The sequence below is a fragment of the Bos mutus genome, chromosome 6 (assembly GCF_027580195.1).
Source record: "Bos mutus isolate GX-2022 chromosome 6, NWIPB_WYAK_1.1, whole genome shotgun sequence".
In the NCBI taxonomy this organism is placed as follows: Eukaryota; Metazoa; Chordata; class Mammalia; order Artiodactyla; family Bovidae; genus Bos; species Bos mutus.
In genome coordinates, this window is record NC_091622.1 from 36,596,230 (window position 1) to 36,621,035 (window position 24,806).

Sequence of the window (24,806 nt, forward strand, 5' to 3'; positions counted from 1 at the left end):
CAATGTAGATATGTACTCAAAATCATAAACACACATTTGAGGACAGGTTTTAAACCAGACAGAAAAACTGCCTCAAAAACTTATCATACACTTAAAATAATTGTACTTGGAACACAAATTTATTTCTAACAGCTAATAAAAAAGAATTTCTGTATCAAAAGAAATTTTTTTTTTTTGCCTTTGCCAAAATAAGATTTTATTTTAAAGTCATCTGAAAAACACTGAATAAGGAGAGAGATCTCAGACTCAATGGAGGAAGATTCCAAGTTCACACTCTTCCCTGCCCCCAGCAGGGGTCTTTTGTTGTATCAGAGAGGTGCTTTCTTTGCTAATTCCTATTTTTAGCTTCCTGGGGAAGAGATCTTTTCCCTTCCTAGAAACAACCTAGTGAACCATGGCACTGGATCTATAAACACAGGATCCAGGCATCTTAAAAGAAACCTCTGAAGGCCCAGGTAGCTTTGTGCCTGTGGGGATGGGGTCAATAATTAAGCCTTTTGAAAAATATATATGTGGAAGTTGAAGCATGTTAAAAGTAGAGAAAACTTGAGAAGCCAAAGTTTGGCCGCAGCCTTAAATATAAGCATTAAAGGCAAATTCTCCTTGGTGAAGGGGTCAGAAAATGACGGAATGAATGTCCATGAGAAGCCAGGGCCCAGGTCCACAAGCCACAGACACTTACGCCGTTCCATTTCTAGGACCGAACGGAGCCCGGTCTTCACTGCTGACGGAGTACACATCATAGCACTCTTTAATCTCATCTCTCAAGTCCAGGGGGATGGAACAGGATCCATTTCTGACTCTGAGTTGCCGTATACGTGGTACCCCTAACAGGAGGTTCTCATAGTAGATGAAGCTTCGGTTGTCGGCTTCCGTTCTGTTGCTGGGCTGCGTCTTCCAGTAGAGCCCATCCAACAAGGCGCCTTCTGTGAACTGAAAGCAAAGGCAACATTTTTGAAAAGCTCCAAGCTCAGAGGCGGCCTTGTTTCTTCCTGGAATGCTTGTGTGACCCACAGTTTGACACCTCTGTGAACAGGGCAGAGTGACAAGGGTGGGCTTTGCTGTCAGAGGAACTGGACCTTGCTCCACTCATGGTCCACCATTTAATATATAGCTGCGAGGACTTGAGCGTCTGTAATATCTATCTTTTTTTTAATTTTATTTTTTGGCCACATCACGTGGCATGTGGGATCTTAGTTCCTCAACCAGGGATCGGACTTGCACACCCTGCAGTGGAGTCCCAACCACTGGACTACCAGGGAAGTCCCTGTAATATCTGTCTTTTGTGTGGTTGCTATACCTGGCACAAAGTGGGCACTTCATAAATAGTAACTTGGATTTTTTTTACCCTAGTTCTAAAGGCTGGGGGTGGGGGGGGGTGGTGTCATTTGCATAAATCTATAACCATGATCAATTTCACTTTCCCTTATTAAAATAGCATCCCACATAGTAATCATGGTTCATTATCATTGCAGAGATAAAAGACTATTGCTTTGATTACCAGTCTGCTATCTGGTGGATCTTTACGTTGTCTGGAGTTTTCCGTCATATTGTGAACCCTCTAGCCCCCACCCCTTCTTCCTCCTCTCTGTTTTTAGAGTTTGCACGCATCATCACAGAACTGTGTATATGTGAGACATCTTAGTTTGCCTCTAGGGATGACAAACTCACTTTTGTCACACTGAGTTATTTCCCAGTGTCTTATCTTTATCAGAGGGTCAACTGAGATGAAATGCTTTGCTTTATTGAAATGGGGAAGATTTATATATGTGGTTTTTGATTCCAAGAATTTTTAGGCATTATTTAGTGTACTCTGGTTCTTGTGATCCACTTCCTCTATCTTTAAATCAACAGCTGTGACGCCAGAGTATAAGAAGAATGTTAGAAAGTATTTCCCCAGGAGGAAACAAGCATTTTCTCTCCAAATTCCCTTCCCATATTCTTAGATTCTGGATATAACTTTGATATCAGTTTAATATTTTTCCTATGATATCGCTTATTGCTTATCCTCTAATGTTAATGTTGGAATTTGTGACAATTTGGGGAGGGGCTGGGTTGAATTTTACATTAGAGATCTTTGAAAGAATACGCCTGCCTTGTACTAAGCACATGAATCCCTATTCTGGGGTACAAGCCACCATCAACAAAAGAGACAAAAACAGAAGTAAAACAGACAAAACAATCAAATTCTGCCCTCATGGGCCTTATATCCTAGGAGATACTCAACAGATATTTACTGCATCATGAATGACTGAATGAATGACAACCTAGGATGAGGAAGTCTCTGTCACACCAGAGAGAAGTCCATTCTTCTTACTTCTTAGCCACATGTAAGCACTCTGCATGTCAGTTTCTTCATTTACAATCTGGGACATGATTTTTGTACTTACCTTATTCAGTTACAATGGGGGTTAAATAAGGTAAGGTATGAGATAAGGTACATGCAAGGTTCTCAACAGGAGTGCTAACAACTCACCATAACTTACAGCATCTCACCCAGTGTTAAGTGCACAGCAAGATCTGTAGACACTATTGAATTGAATTTATGAAGCCAAATGAACAATTTTCAATGATAAAGAGGTCATTTGCAAATACCTTCCAGAAGTCTTCCATTGAAGAAAGAGTTTTAAAGTTAGTTTTCTCCATTTTGGACACTGGGGTGTCCAGGAAGAGTTGTGACATGATCCGGGTGTAGTAGTACACACTGGAGCTCATCATCCCATAGGTCACTGGAAGACAGAACAAGCCAAATGAAGTGTGCAAAGGACCCGGCACACTCGCTCACACCATCTCAGTAGACACGCAGACAGCCATCCTGCCTTCCTTCCCTCTATCATTCTTCCAGGGCTCCTCCCCAGTTCTCTGGCTTATAAAATAAACAAATTAACATTGGCTTATGTGAAACAGAATTGGCTTACTACTGAATATCAGATTAAGATCAGGCGTCTCTGATCTTGATGCTTGGGACTTCCAATGTGCCCTTCAACTTCACTTCCCACCACCTCCCGCAACACTATCCACACCAGTGAGTCTGATGCCCCCAGCAGAGGCCACCTGGGGCTTCTCATCCACCTGCTGTGGGCTGCTGCTCACTCTCTCCACAATAGGATGGGCAGGCCAATCTCACTTTATTCTCAGATCAATTCTCATTCTCTGCACCTCACAGCTGACCCTTACAGACTGCACCACTGGGCTCCCCTGCATTCAGTCAATAGGAGGCAGGACAGGAGATCTGGGGGCCCAGGAGTTGGGTTTCCCCCTCTGCCCTCTCCCTCACTACCTGGATGCAGTTTGGCAGGACCCTCTAACTGTGGCCACAGCTGCTGGGGGCATCTCTTTTCCAGTCAGACTGGCCTCATGCCATACCATTCCCTCTCCTGTCCCTTCAGGCCTGGAGGTGGGAATCCTTCCCAGCACCTCATGTCCCCTTGCTGATTCTTGTAACCTTGCCACACCTCTGTAAACAGCCCCTCTGTTAAACTTTAATTACCACTTGCATCTCCCAACTCATTCCTTCTGGGATGCTGACTAACACAGACACATCTACCTCCCACCCACCCACCAGATCTTGTATGCCAAGTCGCTTCAGTTGTGTCCAACTCCGTGCGACCCCATGGACTGCAGCCTACCAGGCTCCTCCGTCCCTGGGATTCTCCAGGCAAGAACACTGGAGTGGGTTGCTATTTCCTTCTCCAAGATCTTGTATGGCACACTCTAAACTCAAGCTACAGCTCTGCCGTGGAGACTTGTCAATCTTACCAGCCCATTCTGAGTGGTCTTGGAGAAAGGAGAGGAGATCATAGTCTGAGTAGGTCACAGGAGATTAGGATTTGAATCTGACCTATACAAATCAGGTCTGTGACCTGTACAAGTTGCTTGTAACCTGTACAAGAGGCTTAAATTTTCTAAGCCTCAGTTTCCTCTTCTATAAGATGGAGATAATGAGTTATCTCATGGGAGTTTTTGGTACTTAAAAAAAAAATTACTAAAATTTATCCAGTATAATGGTTGACACTTAAGAGTCTAGTAATGGTGACTCTTCCTCCCTAACCAAACCGCTACAACAAATCTATTAAAAATCTCAACACTTTAATGAGTGGTGTCTTGTGCTGAACTCTAATGACTACAGGTATAATACCTAAGCATGCCTATATACTTCAAGAAGGAAATACTTCTTATCTTTCTTTTGATCACAGAGGTTTTATATATCTTTTGACCACAGTTCTCAACACTCAGGAAGTGGTGAATACTTAGTTGATTCTGTAATAATCTTCAGGACAGCATAAAATGCATTTTAAAACCTCATAGTAAGTGATTTGGGGTTTAAATGGTATTTAGTAAAATCTTTCCCTCACCTAGTCCCCTTTCCCACCCAAGTATACTAGAGAATTAAAAGAGGAGTGGACAATAGTGACCCGAACACGAACGAGTCTGCAAGTCCAACTCGAGCAGTCAGTGGAGCAATGAATACAGGCAACCACATTGCTCGTGTGCTATATCAAGAAGGGTAGGGACATCTTCCAGTCCCTCCCCTTAGTCTCCCTCCATGTCATCCTATGACCCACTAATTAGGACAAGAATACTCCTCTTTCAGTGTTACATGGCTTGCCACCTCTTAAAACCACATTGGACCAGTTACAGGTTTGGACTTTTAATCCACTCCCATTGATGGGACAAGATGTTGTACATGAAAAGGAGCAACATGTGATCTCTGTCCTCAAGAAGAGCAGCTCATGGTGTCCCCAAGGGGCGCGCCGCCTACCAGTCCCCACACAGGGGTGAACAAAGTACAACGTACTCTACAAAGGCCTTCAGATCCAAAGCAGATACCACACTCGAGAGGAGGTGTGGAGACTCCCCAAAGTCAACTAAACAATTATTAAACTGACTTTTTTTCAGTTAACTTGAAATCACAATTTGCTTTGGATTGGTTGGTTAATGTGGATCATGCTTAAATTTTTTACCTGTGGGTTTCTGGTTGTTGAAAAAGAATTATAACAAACTATTTAAATGCTTTTATTTATAAATATCATATATATATATATGATGTGTATATATATACACACGTATATGGATATGTATATATTTAGCCATTGATTTTTTAATGTATCTCCTTTACTGGCCTCTATTTTTAATAGACTGCTTTTGAAATTCTCAGGACCTGTATGGACTCTAATAGCTTCACTAAAGGGAAGTGATACAGCCGCTTGGCTACACAGCGCCACCTGCTGGACATCCAGAGGCACAAGGCCACCTAGCATTGAAGGGGATGATGATTCTAACATATTCAATCGGCAAATAGGAACTCAGCCCCTCCCTTGTGCCAGGCAGTGGGCTGGTCCAAGGGATATCTTCAAGTGACAACTCCACACACTCCAGGGGTCAGCTTCACAAGTCTACCTCAATTCAGTTCAGTTCAGTCGCTCAGTCGTGTCCGACTCTTTGCGACCCCATGAATCGCAGCACGCCAGGCCTTCCTGTCCATCACCAACTCCCAGAGTTTACTCAAACTCACATCCATGGAGTCGGTGATGCCATCCAGCCATCTCATCCGCTGTCGTCCCCTTCTCCTCCTGCCCCCAATCCCTCCCAGCATCAGGGTCTTTTCCAACGAGTCAACTCTTCCCATGAGGTGGCCAAAGTATTGGGAGTTTCAGCTTTAGCATCAGTCCTTCCAATGAACACCCAGGACTAATCTCCTTTAGGATGGACTGGTTGGATCTCCTCGCAGTCCAAGGGACTCTCAAGAGTCTTCTCCAACACCACAGTTCAAAAGCATCAATTTTTCGGCGCTCAGCTTTCTTTATAGTCCAACTCTCACATCCATACATGACCACTAGTCTACCTACGCTGTGGCTAAAGGACATTTAGGATTTGGAGTTAGAATGATTTGGGTTTGACTTTCAGATTTGCTTCACCCTTAAGTCAGCCTCTATGTTCTTAATTGTGGGTTTCAGTATCTTGGGATCTTGGACAAGTATTAAACTTTACTGAGCTTGAGTTTTATTATCTAGAAATTAGGAATAGTAACACCTAGGGCTTTTTGTGTAGTCTACCTGGAATAATGCATGTTAACACACATTTTGCATACTGTTAAATATAACAGAAATGTAAGACTGTTACATCATTTCTCCTTTCAGTCTCTGATAGGGAAAGCCCACTTGGAAGGTAACATATGCTCTTTAAGTGAACTGAATTGTAAAGAAAAAAAGTTATAGCATGAAACAACCATAAATGAAGCTCAGAAAAGAAAGAAAATATTTAAAAATACAAGGTAAAGAAGACATATATACCCCGTGTGCATGCATCTTTTCTGCCATTTAGTCCTTAACTCTCAATTTTCTAAGAAATAAGCCAGAATAAAAAATACTGTCACAGTATCACCAAATAATCAGCATTTAAACTAACTGAAGCTCTCTTAAAACATGGCTGCATTTCAAAATAGGTTATAAATACCATTTTATTCTTAATATGGTTGAAACAATATTGGCTCAAATACTAAAAACTATATAAAGGGGATTGCACTGTATAAACTCCAAATCAGTGGAATAAAAAGCAAAGAGAAAATTTCCAGTGTAACAACAGCAACAAGAAAAGAAAATGAAAAGTAACAGGAAAGCATAAAAAGAGAGAAAAAAACAAGATGGGAGAAATATTGGACAAAAGCATGAAATGTGAAGAGGTTAAATTTACTAGATGACAAAGTCTTAAATATGAATTAAAAATTTTAAATATATTTTAGAATTTTTATCAGACCCATTCAAAATGAATTAAAAAGTTAAGGAGTGAGAAAATATATATTAAATATACAAAAGGTGTGAAATGGTACAATAATCTGATACGGAGATTATAAGGTGAGTATTGAGTTAAAGTGAAAGATTATTTTATGTTGATAATTGATACTTTCGACAATAATTTAACTATAGTGAACTTTTATGCACTGAATAACAATATCAATATACATAAGATACAATATCAAGATACATAGAAGGGAATTACCAAAACCACAATAGTAGTTGGAAACTTAAATTTATCTCTCTCAAACTTTGACAGAGAAAAAAAGATAAAAGTGATCAAGGGATAGTAGGGGTTTTAATAGAATAGATAACCTAATGTATGGGCTTCCCTGGAGCTCAGACAGTAAAGAATCCGCCTGCAATGTTGGAGACCTGGGTTTGATCCCTGGGTTGGGCAGATCCCCTGGAAAAGGGAATGACTACCCACTCCAGTATTCTTGCCTGAAGAATTCCTAACGTATATATATATATATCACACTTAATACTGCGTCAAAGGAGATCACTCACGTTCTTTTTTGAATCTCCATGGAACATTTAAGAATATTCTAGGCCACAAAGAAAACACCTGCAAATCCTTGAAATTAAAGATCAACCAGGCAGGTGTCCTTATAAGGAGATGGACATGTGAACAAAGAAGGACCCAGGGAGAAGGCCTGTGAAGACGGAGAATTAGCATAATACAGATACACACCAAGAATACCAGAGTCTGCAGGCAAACCATCATAAGTGAGGAAAGGGCAAGGAAAACTCCCTGAAGGTTTCACAGGGAGCCTGGTTCTGCAGGCACCTTGATTTCAGGCTTCTATCCTCCAGAGTATTTTTGTTGTTTAAAGCCAAAAAACCCAAAGCAAACAAAAACCTCTAAACAACCCCCATCAAAGAGACCTCCCCAAACCAACCAAACAATAGTTTTTAACCATAAATGTGGAAATATGTTCTTAAAGGATGAACAAAGATAGAGATAAAAGCCAACCATGTAGAAATTAAAATGTTTTCTCTTAATAATTCTTGGGCCAGCCTAAGAGGAAATAAAAAACGGTCACACAAATATAAATATACCAGATGTAATGTATATGTGCCTTACTCTCAGTATTCCAGATCATCTACCACAGAGGGAGTAACGCCATCATGATTAACAGGAAATGTGACTTCTCTGCTGGCTCTGATTGTACCGTATCCTCACAGGGATGTGGAGGAAATTAAATAGCAACAGATATTTGAAGGGTCTCTACAAACTAAAAAGTGCTTACATATGCAGAGTACTACACAGAAATCAAAGAAAGTTTAGGCTTGCACAGTTTCAGTTGTCATATTAAGAAAAGCTCTGTATTACTGAAGGAAAGGGGCTTTTGCAGGTGGCACCAGTGGTAAAGAATCTGCCTGACATAAGAAATGTGGGTTTGATCTCCGCATTGGGAAGATCCCCTAGAGTAGGACATGGTAACTTGCTCCAGTATTCTTGCCTGAAGAATCCCATGGACAAAGGAGCCTAGTGGGCTACAGTCCATTGGGGTTGCAAAGTGTCAGACACGACTGAAGCGACTTAGCAGGCAGTGAAGGAAAAGAAGTACTAATGAACATGAGAGAAAATGAAAATGGGCAAAGTCATGCACATTGAGTGGGAACACTGATGGGCCATTTCTGAGATGCACCTTCCCGCTGCCTTGCTGCTTCCTGGCACTGAGGGAGAGGTGTGTGAACTAGTCTGAGATCCACCCTGAGGGGCACACGCTTCGGGGAGGGTTGATAAAGGCTTCTCCAGAGATCTGGCTCTCAAGCTGATCCTGAAGGATAAAGAGGAACTAAATGGACCAACAGGAAGGGGACAGCACAGTCCAAACCCTTTTGAGACTTGTAAAGTAGTTTGATGTGGTTAAAGTACCAGAGAAGCCCCCCCACCCCCCGCCCCCACATCCAAGGTCAGGAGCAGGCGCTGCACTTTGCTGGTTCAGCCATGAGGAGATACCCCATGTCCAAGGTCAGAAAAACCCCAGTAAGACCATAGGCACTGGAGTGGCTGTGAGGAGATACCCCATATCCAAGGGCAAAGGAGAAGCCCCAACAAGACGGTAGGAGGGGCGAATTCACGTTTAGAATCAAACCCTGTTCCCGCCAGAGCCGCTCAAAGGGCTCAAACAAACATTGTGTGCACCAGGACCCACGGGCCCCACAGAGACTGAGACAGAACTAGGTTTGAGTGTCTCCTGTGGAGGTACAGGTCGGCAGTGGTCTGCCACAGGGACAGGGGCTCTGGGTGTTGGTATGGCATAAATCCTCTTGGAGGAGGCCGCCATCAACCCCAGTATAGAGCTGCCAGAACTTACACAGGACTGGGAAATAGACTCTTGGAAGGCACAACAGAACCTTGTGTACCAAGGACCCAGGAGAAGGGAATAGTGACCCCACAGGAGACTTGCCTGTGGCTGTCCTGGAGTCTCCGGCAAAGGCGTGGGTCAGTGGTGGCCTGCTGCAGGGTTGGGGGCACAGATTGTAACAGTACATACCTGGGGTCTTTTGAGGGAGTTCATCATTATCTTCATTACCTCCACCATAGTTTCAGTTCAGTTGCCCAGTCGTGTCCGACTCTCTGCGACCCCATGAATCGCAGCACGCCAGGCCTTCGTGTCCATCACCAACTCCCGGAATTTTCTGGAACTCTCTTATTTTTCGATAATCCAGCGGATGTTGGCAATTTGATCTCTGGTTCTTCTGCCTTTTCTAAGACCAACTTGAACATATGGAAGTTCACGGTTCACGTATTGCTGAAGCCTGGCTTGGAGAATTTTGAGCGTTACTTTACTAGTGTGTGAGATGAGTGCAATTGTGCGGTAGTTTGAGCACTCTTTGGCATTGCCTTTCTTTGGGATTGGAGTGAAAACTGACCTTTTCCAGTTCCATGGCCACTGCTGAGTTTTCCAAATTTGCTGGCACTTTCACAGCATCATCTTTCAGGATTTGGAATAGCTCAACTGGAATTCCATCACCTCCACTAGCTTTGTTCGTAGTGATGCTTTCTAAGGCCCACTTGACTTCACATTCCAGGATGTCTGGCTCTAGGTGAGTGATCACACCATCATAATTATCTGGGTCGTAAAGATCTTTTTTGTACAGTTATTCTGTGTATTCTTACCAACTCTTCTTAATATCTTCTGCTTCTGTTAGGTCCATACCATTTCTGTCCTTTATGGAGCACATCTTTGCATGAAATGTTCCCTTGGTATCTCTAATTTTCTTGAAGAGATCTCTAGTCTCTCCCATTCTGTTGTTTTCCTCTATTTCTTTGCATTGATCGCTGAGGAAGTCTTTCTTATCTCTCCTTGCTATTCTTTGGCGCTCTGCATTTCAGATGCTTATATCTTTCCTTTTCTCCTTTGCTTTTCACTTCTCTTCTTTTCATAGCTATTTGTAACGCCTTCTCAGACAGCCATTTTGCTTTTTGGCATTTCTTTTCCATGGGGATGGTCTTGATCCCTGTCTCCTGTACAATGTCATGAACCTCCACCCGTGATTGCTGCACATAGAGCATCACTAAGAACAAAGCTAGTGGAGGTGATGGAATTCTAGTTGAGCTATTTCAAATCCTGGAAGATGATGCTGTAAAAGTGCTGCACTCAATAGGCCAACAAATTTGGAAAACTCAGCAGTGGCCACAGGACTGGAAAAGGTCAGTTTTCATTCCAATCTCTAACAAAGGCAATGCCAAAGAATGCTCAAACTACCACACAGTTGCACTCATCTCACACACTAGTAAAGTAATGCTGAAAATTCTCCAAGCCAGGTTTTAGCAATACATGAACTGTGAACTTCCATATATTCAAGCTGGATTTAGAAAAGGCAGATGAAGCAGATATCAAGTTGTCAACATCCACTGGATCATGAAAAAGGCAAGAGAGTTCCAGAAAAACATCTATTTCTGCTTTATTGATTATGCCAAACCTTTGACTGTGTGGATCACAATAAACTGTGGAAAATTCTGAAAGAGATGGGATACCAGACCACCTGACCTGCCTCTTCAAATATCTGTAAGCAGGTCAGGAAGCAACAGTTAGAACTGGACATGGAACAACAAACTGGTTCAAAATAGGAAAAGGAGTACATCAAGGCTGTATATTGTCACCCTGCTTATTTAACTTATATGCAGAGTACATCATGAGAAACACTGGGCTGGATGAAGCACAAGCTGGAATCAAGATGGCTGGGAAAAATATCAATAACCTCAGAAATGCCAATGACACCACCCTTATGGCAGAAAGTGAAGAGGAACTAAAGAGCCTCTTGATGAAAGTGAAAATGGAGAGTGAAAAAGTTGGCTTAAAGCTCAACATTCAGAAAACAAAGATCATGGCATCCAATCCCAACACTTCATGGCAAATAGATGGAGAAACAGTGGAAATAGTGACAGACTTTATTTTTCTGGGCTCAAAAGTCACTGCAGATGGTGATTGCAGCCATGAAATTAAAAGATGCTTACTCCTTGGAAGAAAACTTATGATCAACCTAGACAGCATATTAAAAAGCAGAGACATTATCTTGACAACAAAAGTCCGTCTAGTCAAGGCCATGGTTTTTCCAGTATTCATATATGGATGTGAGAGTTGGACTGTGAAGAAGGCTGAGCACCGAAGAATTGATGCTTTTGAACTGTGGTCCTGGAGAAGACTCTTGAGAGTCCCTTGGACTGCAAGGAGATCCAACCAGTCCATCCTAAAGGAGATCAGTCCTGGGTGTTCATTGGAAGGAGTGATGTTGAAGCTGCAACTCCAATACTTTGGCCACCTGATGTGAAGAGCTGACTCTTTGGAAAAGACTCCCTGATGCTGGGAAAGATTGAGGGCGGGAGGAGAAGGGGACGACAGAGGATGAGATGGTTGGATGTCATCACTGACTCAGTGGACATGAGTTTGAGTGAACTCTGGGAATTGGTGATGGACAACAGGGAGGCCATGGGTGCTGCAGTCCATGGGGTCGCAAAGAGTTAGACACGACTGAGTGACTGAACTGAACTGAGCAGAAAGTACCAGATATTCAAAAGGAATAGAAGGTTAGAAAAAGTAAGCAAAGACCATACAGTGAAATCTATTACATAAAGATTCAGACTTTATCTGGAAGGTGAGGTGGTTATAGCATGTTCGATGGAAGAATGGTCTGGTTTAATCTGGGTCAGAGATGGAAGTCTGGAGGCAGTACCTGGGAGTTCAAAGTCCAGACATCGGGTGCTGTCCAGCCTGTGGTCCAATGATGTTCAAGGCCATCTTCTTAAAATTTAAATATATCTTGTCAGCCCGCTACTCAAAACCCTGGTTTCCCCTTACCAAAGCCCACTGGACCTGCAGGGCCTGACCTTTGACCACCTTTCCATCCTCATCTGATGGCACTCTCTCCAGTCATTGCACTCAGCTTCCAGAATGTTCTGAACCCTATGCTGCCTCATACTATTCACTCTTGCTGTCCCTTCTTCAACTGACTGGCTCCCATTCTTGCTTCAGGTCTGAGAGGCCTTCCCTGCAGGGAAACCCTCTTCCCAATTGTCTTTCTTATCACTTACTACCACCTCTAAAGCTAGTGCTAATATGTTTTTAATTAAATTACTGAACAGTCCATTGAATCAATAAATGAATAAGTGAGGAAAGAGATGATTAAGGTTAAAAAGGATAACAGCAATGTATGAAAGAAGACAGATTTGAAAAGCACCATAGAGGAAGAAATATGTGGAACAATCTCACGAGAAGAGTGAGGGAAAGAATCTAGGATGATGCCCATGTTTGGGCATTATTAATCCAATTAGATTAATATTAAGTAACCTAATTAACTTTAATCTAGTTAGAGAATGTGAGCAAAGCATGTTTGGAAGGGCAGGATAATGAGTCCAGGTTGAGGAATGTTAAGGATGAGATGCCTGTGAGATACAGCAGGGGAGGGTCCAGTGAAAGTCGGCATGAGGTTTGTAGTTCACACGAAAGGTTGAGAGGCACTTGGGAGCGGCAGCACACAGGACCACTTGAAGCTGTGGAAAGATCCCTTTAAGAGAAAGCCAAAGACTCAGTCACAGAAAATCCTCTGTCTAGACACATTCTGGGAAGGAAAAAATTAAGAAAATGAATAGAGCAAGGAGGAATACAGAAAGAGACGGAGTCACAGAAGCCAAAGCGGGAAGTTTCTAGAGTACCAAATGCCACGGGACCAGATGTGAGAGAAAGGCTAAAAGCAGCCCATAAAATTTGGCAATTAAGAGCTCCCTGGTGACCTGGGTGAGGGTCTTTCAGGAGGTAGAGTGAAGCTGTAGAAAAAGTTAGTGAAATTTAGTCACTAAAAAGAGTGAATTAAAGTTAGTAAAACTCCCAACTATTTTAATCCAGTTTTGGTTAATATTCAAAGGAACTTGTAAGTAACAAGTTGTGATGGAAATCTCTGAGGGACAGAGGTCATCAATGCAAGTGCTTTAATGAATGCATGTATTAAGTAGTATAGCTTTTTAAAAAATAAACAAGAGAGAAGGATATGTAATATTTACAAAGAAGTTACCACGAAGAAATAAACAGAAAGCTATGCATGTAAAGGCCATGCTTAAAGTAATATTTATATATGGATATACATTTCTTGCTGTTGTAGCTTTTGTCTAGTTTACCAAAAAGGACAAACAGCTTTCCAGCCACAGTGGGTCTTCAGTAGTTACTTCCCACAGACGGGAGCCTGCGAACTTAAAACTGCACGTTTGCTATGGGGACCTCCATGGGGAGCTGAATGCTTCTCACCAGAAATGGAATTAGCTCCTGCCAGTGTGATGATTAACCCACTGACTTCCACTTCACTGACCTGGTTGTCAACAATTAATCTGCATGGGTTCTCTCCTGATGTTCAAGCTGGTTTTAGAAAAGGCAGAGGAACCAGAGATCAAATTGCCAACATCCGCTGGATCATGGAAAAAGCAAGAGAGTTCCAGAAAAACATCTATTTCTGCTTTATTGACTATGCCAAAGCCTTTGACTGTGTGGATCACAATAAACTGTGGAAAATTCTGAAAGAGATGGGACTACCAGACCACCAGATCTGCCTCTTGAGAAATTTGTATGCAGGTCAGGAAGCAACAGTTAGAATTGGACATGGAACAACAAACTGGTTCAAAATAGGAAAAGGAGTACCTCAAGGCTGTATATTGTCACCCTGCTTATTTAACTTATATGCAGAGTACATCATGAGAAACGCTGGACTGGAAGAAACACAAGCTGGAATCAAGATTGCCGGGAGAAATCTCAATAACCTCAGATATGCAGATGACACCACCTTTATGGCAGACAGTGAAGAGGAACTAAAAAGCCTCTTGATGAAAGTGAAAATGGAGAGTGAAAAAGTTGGCTTAAAGCTCAACATTCAGAAAATGAAGATCATGGCATCCGGTCCTACCACTTCATGGGAAATAGATGGGGAAACAGTGGAGACAGTGTCAGACTTTATTTTTCTGGGCTCCAAAATTACTACAGATGGTGACTGCAGCCATGAAATTAAAAGACGCTTACTCCTCGGAAGGAAAGTTATGACCAACCTAGATAGCATATTGAAAAGCAGAGATATTACTTTGCCAACAAAGGTCCAGGTAGTCAAGGCTATGGTTTTTCCTGTGGTCATGTATGGATGTGAGAGTTGGACTGTGAAGAAGGCTGAGCGCCAAAGAATTGATGCTTTTGAACTGTGGTGTTGGAGAAGACTCTTGAGAGGCCCTTGAACTGCAAGGAGATCTAACCAGTCCATTCTGAAGGAGATCAGCCCGGGGATTTCTTTGGAAGGAATGATGCTAAAGCTGAAATTCCAGTACTTTGACCACCTCATGCGAAGAGTTGACTCATTGGAAAAGACTCTGATGCTGGGAGGGATTAGGGGCAGGAGGAGAAGGGGACGACAGAGGATGAGATGGCTGGATGGCATCACTGACTCAATGGACGTGAGTCTGAGTGAACTCCGGGAGTTGGTAATGGATAGGGAGGCCTGGCGTGCTGTGATTCATGGGGTCGCAAAGAGTTGGACACAACTGAGCGACTGATCTGATCTGATCTGTATACTATCATGCTTACAAGATTTTTACAAGTAAATAAAACATTCATTCCCTTTTTAATTGACATATAATTAACAAATACTAATAGTGTAAGTTTAAGGTGTACAATGTGTGGATTTGATACTATTTCTTTTTTTAGAATATAAGGCAAAGTCTCCTTCTTTCAAAGATAAAGGAATGGAGGTTCCTAGGTTTCTTCTTAAAAGGGCCTTTCCTGTCCTAGGACATGCATGTGTGCATGCTGTGGCTTGTTATGTCCGACTCTTTGCGACGCTATGAACTATAGCCTGCCAGGCTCCTCTGTCCATGGGGAATTTTCAAGAATACCGGAGTGGATTGCCATGTCCTCCTCCAGGGGATCTTCCCAACCAAGGGATCAAACCCTTGGCTATTATGTTTCCTACATTGGCAGGCAGCTTCTTCGCCACTAGCACCACCTGGGAAGCCCTAGGACATATCAAACTGGATGATGATGATGTTGTTTCTCTCTCCATTTTCATTACTTCTTTAGCTACTAGAGAGTTAAGATGAAAGACTTTCCCACATTAATTGTTTATACTTCCTACTCTGTAAAATAGGTTTTATTTTCTATTCTGTAAAATATTTAGTGTAATCTTAGTGTTTTTCTCAATGACTGATGGATAGTAAACATGTTAAAATGTTAATCCTTTGTCGTATTTATTGTAAGTATTCTTTACAACTGTTTTCTGCCTTTTAATTCTGTCTGTTCCTTTGATGTATAGAAATTATTAATTTCTATGATGTTGACTCAACTTCTCGTGTGATTTCTATTATTATGTTTAAACACAGGAGATTTGAACAACTGGAAGGACTGATGCTAAAGTGAAGCTCCAATTCTTGGCCACCTTATGCAAAGAGCCAACTCATTGGAAAAGACCCTAATGCTGGGAAAGATTGAAGGCAAAAGGAGAAGGGGGAGGCAGAGGATGAGGTGATTAGATTGTATTATTGACTCAGTGGACATAAGCTTGAGTAAACTCTGGGAAATAATGAAAGACAGGGAAGCCTGGCAGGATGCAATCCATTGGGTCACAAAGAGTCAGACACAACTTAGGGACTGAACAACAGCATATATATAAGTACTTTGGTGATCAATTCATAGGAGTCTTAGGTTTCAAGAAAGAATAAAATCTAAATGACAGGGAAAGTGGGAATACTTGGTATTTCCATGGTATTCCTATCCTCTTGGTTAATCAGACTGATTTTAAAGCCATAAGGGCTAGAACCAACACTGCCAAGGTGGAAAATAAGCTCTTTATGGGCACTTAACTGCTCCAAATGAATGTTCAATCAATTAGAAACTACAGTTCTATAGAACCTACTGATGAGAGAAGTCAGCCATTGTCAACAATCTTTGGGACAAATTTTGCTCTTATTTACTATTATTAATATAATAAATGACAGCATCCTAGAACTTTTTGTGTATTACTCCTAATGGCCACTTTTAAAATAAGAATCTTTCAAAATAAGTACTCTACGGATGAGCAAACGAAGGCTCAGAAAGGTTAAATAACTTGCTCAGGTTCACCTAGCGTGTAAGTGGTGGGATTTGAACCTAGATCTCTGTGATGCCAAAGAATCACATTTCCTACTATTTAGGCTGCCTTCTTGAATCCTATCTACCTCATATAAAGGGCTTCTAATATGCAAGGCACAAGGATAAGTACTTATCTTATTTACCCACAGAGTAATGAGATGGATATTATTAGTAGTCTTTTGATATTGATATCGCTGGTAAGATTTTAAAACTGGTAATTAAAAAGATGATTTTGAACAAAAGGGAAAGAACTCAATCACTAGGAGCCAGTAAGGCTCCGCCTGGAGTAAATCATGCCTACTTATCCTCACTTGCTTTTTAATTTGGTCAACAGCTGATAGACTAGCTGACAGATCAGAAGAACAGTGGAGTTACTCAGGTAAGCATTTGAAAAAATCTTTCTTATCTTATTTCATGAGCCGTCTGAGCTAGAAGATAATATAATTCAGTGAACTCCACCCAAAGAGCTTTGACTAATGGACTGATGTTCTTAGACCGAATCTTTTTGATTTATTAATTTACTAGGATAAGGACTTGGATAATATCAACTCTGTTGATGCTGTAAAGCTGAGAGGGCTAACTGATACACGAGATGGATGAATCTAGATCCAAGATAATTTCAACAGATTGGAATGAACAGATCCTAATGAGCTGAAACTGAACAGGGCTGAAAGGGAAGGCCTTCACTACATTCCAGGAAAAATACTCAAATACTAGCTAGGGGACACAGTGCTTTATAGTTTGTGGTGAAGAGACTAAGGAATGATGTATCCGAAGAGTCAGGCAATGGCAGGATGCACAGACTGCAATGTAGTATTTGCATGAGAATGCCCATGGCCCCATGTCTCCACTCTTTCATGGTGAGGCTCGTGCTGTACGTTCAAAGACTACGATAAACTGCAGGAAATTTCTATCACGTGGGTTGTTTAAAAGTATGTCTCTAATCACATGATCAATAGTTAACAGAACTGGAAAGGTTTAACTTAGAGCAGACTTGGAGGAGATCGAATGTCTGTCTCCAAACTTCTGATGGGCTGGAGGAGAGACAAGGAAAAAGTCTTTGGTGTTAGCTGGGCTTGGAGAGAAGAACTAAGAGTGGAGGTTAGATGAGGATGGACTTTGGCTTCGCATAAGGAAGAACTTTCCAACACAGCCATAGAAAAATGAAATGAACTATTTCAAAGGAGTCAATTCCTTAATCTGGAACTCTTGCTCAGTCAGAGGCAGGATGACTGACCTTTTGGGAAAGATGCTGCCAGGCAGAGGAGGGAATTTTACCATTCAGAGGAGGCTTGATCCATGACTGCCAAAATTCCCTCTTACCAGAGATTCTAGAATATTCTGAAAATAAAACTTTGATGTAAAAAAAAGGTAGCTGATAAAACAAAAAAAATGTGATGAGTATGAAAAAGAACAAAAAGCATAAAAATTCTAAAATAAACAAGAAATGACAAGTTAGTTACACGACAAGGTTGTTCCCTAAAACTCTAGCTAGCTATTTAGTTTATTTATCTGGCCTAGTTCCCAAACCTTGTCAGTGTATCTGAAAACTCACTTCTCTGAGCCACAGCTGGAAGGCTTTGACCTAGCAGATCTAGGCATGCTATAATTATAAAAAAGATTCTCTCAGTGATTCTGATGTTCAGGCAATTTGGGGGAACGCTGAAATTTTAGACTTACTTATACAAATTTTTGTATTTTGCATAATAGATGTGTATGAATATGTGTCATGTTGAAAAAAACAGTAATAATAATGATTCTAATCTACCTGTTGAAATTTAAGGCCACTATAGTTTAGTATTTGAAATGCACAGTAGGAAGTCAAGAGATACCTAAAGTAATAGGCAAGTTTGGCCTTGGAGTACAAAATGAAGCAGGGCAAAGGCTAACAGAGTTTTGCCAGGAGAACATACTGGTCATAGCAAACATCCTCTTCCAAAAACACAAAAGACGACTCTACACATGGAGATCACCGAACTGTCAATATCAAAATCAGATTGATTATATTCTTTGCAGTCAAAGATGGAGAAGCTCTATACAGTCAGCAAAAACAAGACTGGGAGCAGACTGTAGCTCAGACATGAACTACTTAAATTACTTAAATTCATACTTAAATTGGAGAGAGTAGGGAAAACCATCAGGCCATTCAGGTATGACATAACGCAAATCCGTTACAATTATACAGTGGAAGTGACACATAGATTCAAGGGATTAGATCTGATAGAGTGCCTGAAGAACTATGGACGGAGGTTCATGACATTGTACAGGAGGCGGTGATCAAAACCATCCCCAAGAAAAAGAAATGCAAAAAAGCGAAATGGTTGCCTGAGGAGGCCTTACAAACAGCTGAGAAAAGAAGAAAAGCAAAAGGCAAAGGAGAAAAGGAAAGATATATCCATTTGAATGCAGAGTTCCAAAGAACAGCAAGGAGAGATAAAAAAGCCTTCCTCAGTGAACAATGCAAAGAAACAGAGGAAAACAACAGAATGGGAAAGACTAGAGATCTCTTCAAGAAAATTAGAGATACCAAGGAAACATTTCATGCAAAGATGGGCACAATAAAGGACAGAAACAGTATGGACCTAACAGAAGCAGATGATATTAAGAAGAGGTGGCAAGAATAAATAAAAGAGCTATACCAAAAAAAGATCTTAATTACCCAGATAACAATGAACTGTGATCATTTACCTAGAGCCAGATATCTTGGAAGGTAAAGTCAAGTGGGCCTTAGGAAGCATCATGACGAAAGCTAGTGGAGATGAAGCAATTCCAGCTGAGCTGTTTCAAATTCTAAAAGATGACACTGCTAAAGTGCTGCACTCAATATGCCAACAAATTTGGAAAACTCAGCAGTGGCCACAGGACTGGAAAAGGTCTGTTTTCATTTCAATCCCGAAAAAGGGCAATGCCAAAGAATGTTCAAACTACCTCACAGTTGCACTCATTTCACATGCTAGTAAAATAATGCTCAAAATTATCCAAGCTAGGCTTCAAACGTACATGAACTGAGAATTCCCAGATATTCAAGCTGGATTTTGAAAAGGCAGAGGAACCAGAGATCAAACTGCCAATATCTGTTGGATCATAGAAAAAACAAGAGAATTCCAGAAAAACATCTAATTCTGCTTTATTGACTATGCCAAAGCCTTTGACTGTGTGGATCACAATAAACTGTGGAAAATTCTGAAAGAGATGGGAATACCGGAGCACCTTACCGGCCTCATGAGAAACCTGTATGCTGGTCAAGAAGCAATAGTTAGACCAGACATGAAACAACAGACTGGTTCCAAATTGGGAAAGGAGTACCTCAAGGCTGTATACTGTCACCATGCTTATTTAACTTATATGCAGAGTACCTCATGTGAAATGCTGGGCTGGTTGAAGCACAAACTGGAATCAAGATTGCTGGTAGAAATATCAATAACCTCAGATATGCAGATGATACCACCCTTATGGCAGAAAGTGAAGAAGAACTAAAGAGCCTCTTGAAGGTGAAAGAGGAGTGAAAAGCCTGGCTTAAAACTCAACATTCAAAAAATGAAGATCATGGCTTCTGGTCCCATCACTTCATGGCAAATAAATGGGGAAACAATGAAAACAGTGAGAGACTTTATTTTCTTGGGCTCCAAAATTACTGATGATGGTGACTGCAGCCATGAAATTAAAAGACACTTGTTCCTTGGAAGAAAAGTTATAACAAACCTAGACAGCATATTAAAAAGCAGAGATGTTACTTTGCTCACAAAGGTCTGTTTAGCCAAAGCTATGGTTTTTCCAGTAGTGATGTACGGATGTGAGAGTTGGACCATACAGAAAGCGGAGTACCAAAGAATTGATGCTTTTGAACTGTGTTATTAGAGAAGACTCTTGAGAGTCCCTTGGACTGCAAGATCAAACCAGTCAATCCTAAAGGAAATCAGTCCTGAATATTCATTGGAAGGACTGATGTTCAAGCTGAAGCTCCAATACTTTGGCCACCTTATGCAAAGAACCAAAACATTAGAAAAGATCCTGATGCTGGGAAAGATTGAAGGCAGGAGGGGAAAGGGACAATAGAGGACAAGATGGTTGGATGGCATCACCGACTCAATGGACATGAGTTTGAGCAAGCTCTGGGAGATGGTGAAGGACAGACAAGCCTGGCATGCTGCAATCCATGGGGTTGCAAAGAGTTGGACATGACTGAGTGGCTGGACAAAAACAACATAGTTTAATATTTAAGCACCATTTCTACAGTGGAAGCAAACTTGCCTTTAGTATTTATTCTAAGATCTAACTGCGTAGAACATAAAAGTTCAAAATATCCCATCTCTTGCTTTATAACCTTTAAAGAACTGAATAGATCATTCGTAGATTTTCAGCACTGCCTAGACAACATATGTTTTCAGAAGTAATGAAAGATTTTTTCCTTAACAAATAACAGAAATGTTCAGATAATTAGGTAGAAAAAAGCAAGAAAATGGATGTTGTTCAGACATATATGTTGTTGTTTAGTTGCTAAGTCGTGTCCACCTTTCTTGTGACCCCATGGACTATAGCCCACCAGACTCCTCTGTCCATGGGATGTCCCAGGTGAGAATACTGGAGTGGGTAGCCATTTCCTTCTCTAGGGGATCTTCTTGACCCAGGGATCTAACCTGTGTCTCCTGCATTTCAGGGGGATTCTTTAACACTGAACCACCAGGGAAGCCCCTCATACATATACAATTTTTAGCTTAACTAACTTTTTTTTCCCCCTTAAGTTCCCATGCGGATAGGCAAAGTCTCAGAAAGTGTAAGAAGTCATGCTCTGTTAAAGCTCATTAAAAGCTTACTAGTATTAATAAAAACCTGTGTGGGAATGTTAAATAAATCAATATTTAATTTCTTAAAATTACAAATATCAAAACTTAAATGTTTCCTTAATCTTTTATGTTCAACTTACACATCTTTTTATAAATCTAGTTAAAAAAAACATTTTTTAGGGAAGCTTTTAGCACTCAGTTAAATTCAAGGTGGTCAATTTTAATATAATAAGAATGGCATTATTAAAGCATTGATTAAATCCTAACTCTCTCCACTTACAAAGAAGGGGATACTTTCCAAGGGTGGTGTCAGTTTTTAAGCATTTCTTAGTGCACACTGTAAGAACAAACTCCTTTCCCTGAGGAATATACTAGGAGGGCCTTTGGTCATAAACCTGTTTCCTCTCTGTTCTCATAAAGGGCTTCAGATGGGACAGGACAGCACTCTATCATCATCCTTTGATTCAGAGGTAATCCATTGCCCGTGACTTTCTGGATTTTGAGGCACATGGTTTCAAAGACATGCTTTTTAGCTAAGGCATCCCTCCCCAGTTCTCAGAGGATGTGGGTATGTATTGAAAGAAGAAGGAGATGAGTCTGCAGTAAGTTTCCTACAGAGTGAAAATCCACAGTTACTGAAGATTTGAAGAAATAATGAGAATGAAGGCATTCACACAACACATCCAAATCCAGAAAAAGGGGACTTTTAAATATATAGAGCCATAAAAGCAATATTAAGTGACACTATATGTATTTTCTGAAAGTTAAACTACATACTCTACTTAATTCCTATACAGACTTTACACTAACTGATGTAGTGATACTGACATTATAATTATTGCTAAAACATCTAACACAAAAGTCCCTTTACTTGGTTCCTTGATGTCTGGGCGTCTTGGTGTCTGCTCCGTGCATGTCACAGTGAAAATGGTCACAGCTGATAATAAAGTGGCCGATCAGATAATGCCAAATTTTGATCAACATTTATCTGAGGAGAGATGAGAACTTTACCAAATTCTAAACTAGAATTAATAACAGAGAAGAGAATTTCTGAAGTAACTATTTAGGTGCATCCATAGGTCCTTTTAGTCATGATTTTGACAGGGCAAATATGCAACTTTTCAACTTTTCCTCTATTGGAAGGAAATGTTCTACTTACAGATGCACAAGACTATGAGAAAAAGGAGGTATGTGGCCAGTTCCCGTAAAACACTTTTAAGGTATTTCTCTCGGTCAGTGCTGCTTTCCTCCATGAGTCTTGTTCCCCAGAGACCTTTAAAATAATAATAAAAGATGTCATTTTATTTTTCAAAAATCTCATGAATGGTGAAAGAAAAAAACACATAAAAATAGTATACTTTAAGGGAGGCTCTCCTGTTTTTCTTTTTTTTTTAGCATGCTCTAAAAACAACTGAGAAATGGTTTTAGTAGAAGTACCTTTAATTTGGGAATACATCAGTCTCCACTGTCTCACCTCCACAAGATGTGCAAAACACAAGGCAACAATCTGATCACTGTCTAAGCTCCCAACCTCATTAGAAAATATCTTAGTGAAAAATTAGAAAGAGAAGAGGAAATTTGGGCAGCCTACGAGAGGAGGTTAAATAATTGTGCATACATATCAGCTCTGCCTATATGCAGGAGGAATTATCATACTACTAAATTAATTATCCTCTTAAGTAACTACATTGTAAATGATACCTTTTAGGTCACCTCTGATAAAAAGAAGTCCTGGTTGGAGCATCACTTCATCGTGGAAACATCTATCAATATTCTAACACACTGGTATAAAATCTCTGCTCTGTACCCATTTTTGCCTTTTAAGAAATTCAACGCTGAGTGATTACACTAAATATGCTTAGCCAAACAGATTTTTAAAATTTCAATTAGCATATGATTTTTAAATTAAAAGCAACAACTCATCCGCCTTCTCTCTCTCTCTTTGGAGAAAGAGTAAAATCAGCAACCGTGCTCCATATTTTAGCAGATGGAAAAAGTGTTGGGCCAGCTGAGCAAAGATGACATAAGCCTTGGTGAGCTGGCTGGAGAGAGATCCCGCAGTTTTGGACGCAGCCAGCAGACAGACATGGTGGCCGTCCAAACCCCCGCTAGTGAACAGTGTGGTCAAGTCACATTACTGGTTACTTGGAAGAGCCTTAGCATTTTCCAAAAAAGACAAACCTCTCAATCCTTTTTGTTAGATTAACTCGGCTGTTAATGGCAAATTGCCTCACACTCGAGTCCACAGACTTTAACCCCTTCCTCATGGAAACTCACACGGCCACTGACGCCAGAATCAAGCCACAGAGAATGGGGGGGAATGGTATATGGTCTTGCACTCGGAAGAAATGACTTCATCTCTAGTGTTTATGTACTTTTTAAGTCTTATAATCATACATTAGTTCCAATCCTAAATTGGGGTATTTCATTTCCTTTTCTTTTTCTCTCCCAAATTTCTTTTGGAAAAATCAGCATCTGCCTTCAAAGACACTGTGTTACGCGTCCTGGGTTTCACCACCCCAAAAGTGGAGCATAACTTATGACCAGGTTTGCTCTGCCAAGATCTGGTAGTTGTCAGGGAATTACTCACTCAGAAGAAATGCAGCAAGAGAATGTTTGTTCGCTGAAACTCTATCATATTAAAGAATTATTACAAATTTAGATGACATGGAAAATTACAACTCAGAATAACACAGAGGCAGCCAAATATTAGGCTCAGTAGCCCTGGACACGACCACACCATTTCTTTGGGTGTATTTCTTTTGGAGGCCAGGCCTAAAATATACACATAAGTGGAAATTGCTAGTCCCTTGACCATCAGGAGAGACGGCTGCCTTGCTTCACTTGGTCAGTGATTTCACTCTTTCCCATGGTTTATAAACAATTATGCACTAAGGAAAAGTCATAGTTCTTAATATTTACAAATGGTTTTGCTTGACCTATAAATAGAAAAACCAAACTCCTATCAAATTTTCTTTAAGCTAAATTTGCAATAGTCGATAGTAATTTAATTCTAGCCCTTGAAGGAAACATTTCAAACAAAAAGAAGCCCTTTTATTTATATTTTATAAAAATGTATTTCTATGCATTTACTTTTTCTAAATTATTCTACCTACCTCCTCAAATATGTATTGCTATAAAAATTTCATACAGTTTCCCTATTGGGTGTATATATGTAGGGTCAGTCTTCAGATATAGGGACCCCCTCACATCTTAATGGGTAAGAAATGGCTGCAACTACAAATGGGAAAAATAGCTGTCCTATAGCCAACATGTTTCCCATGTTTAGCAAGAATGATACAATAGGAATGGTTAAGGGTAGAGTTCAAGTCCAAAATGGCAGCATTCTTCAAAAGTAACTTTTGTCTTTTCCCACCATTGTCCCAGCTGTGGAGGGAGGACCTAAAGGTACTCACGTTCTGTAGATAAAGTGTCTCCATCTGTTAGGAGGATGTGATCTGAGAGGACAGGGGACAATATGCAATTTCCTTCCTGTGTAAGAAGGTGCTTAGTCAATGCCAGAGCCCAAAGTCAGAGCACATTACCTAAATAGTGTTCCTTATTAATATGCATATGGGGGAGTCCTGAGATGGATAATCCAAAACAGCAAAAATGTCTCC

The 24,806-nt window shown here is 40.7% G+C and overlaps 1 protein-coding gene across 1 annotated transcript in view; it reads right to left on the bottom strand.

Moving 5' to 3' along the window:
• Positions 1–24,806, bottom strand: part of PKD2 (polycystin 2, transient receptor potential cation channel) — a 58,789-nt gene that overhangs the window by 26,617 nt on the left and 7,366 nt on the right. The window contains exons 2-4 of the mRNA XM_005897800.3: positions 22,346–22,459; positions 2,596–2,729; positions 683–933 (exon numbers count right to left, since the gene is read on the bottom strand). Coding sequence (XP_005897862.2) covers positions 683–933; positions 2,596–2,729; positions 22,346–22,459 — 499 coding nt within the window. The remainder of the gene's footprint in view (positions 1–682; positions 934–2,595; positions 2,730–22,345; positions 22,460–24,806) is intronic.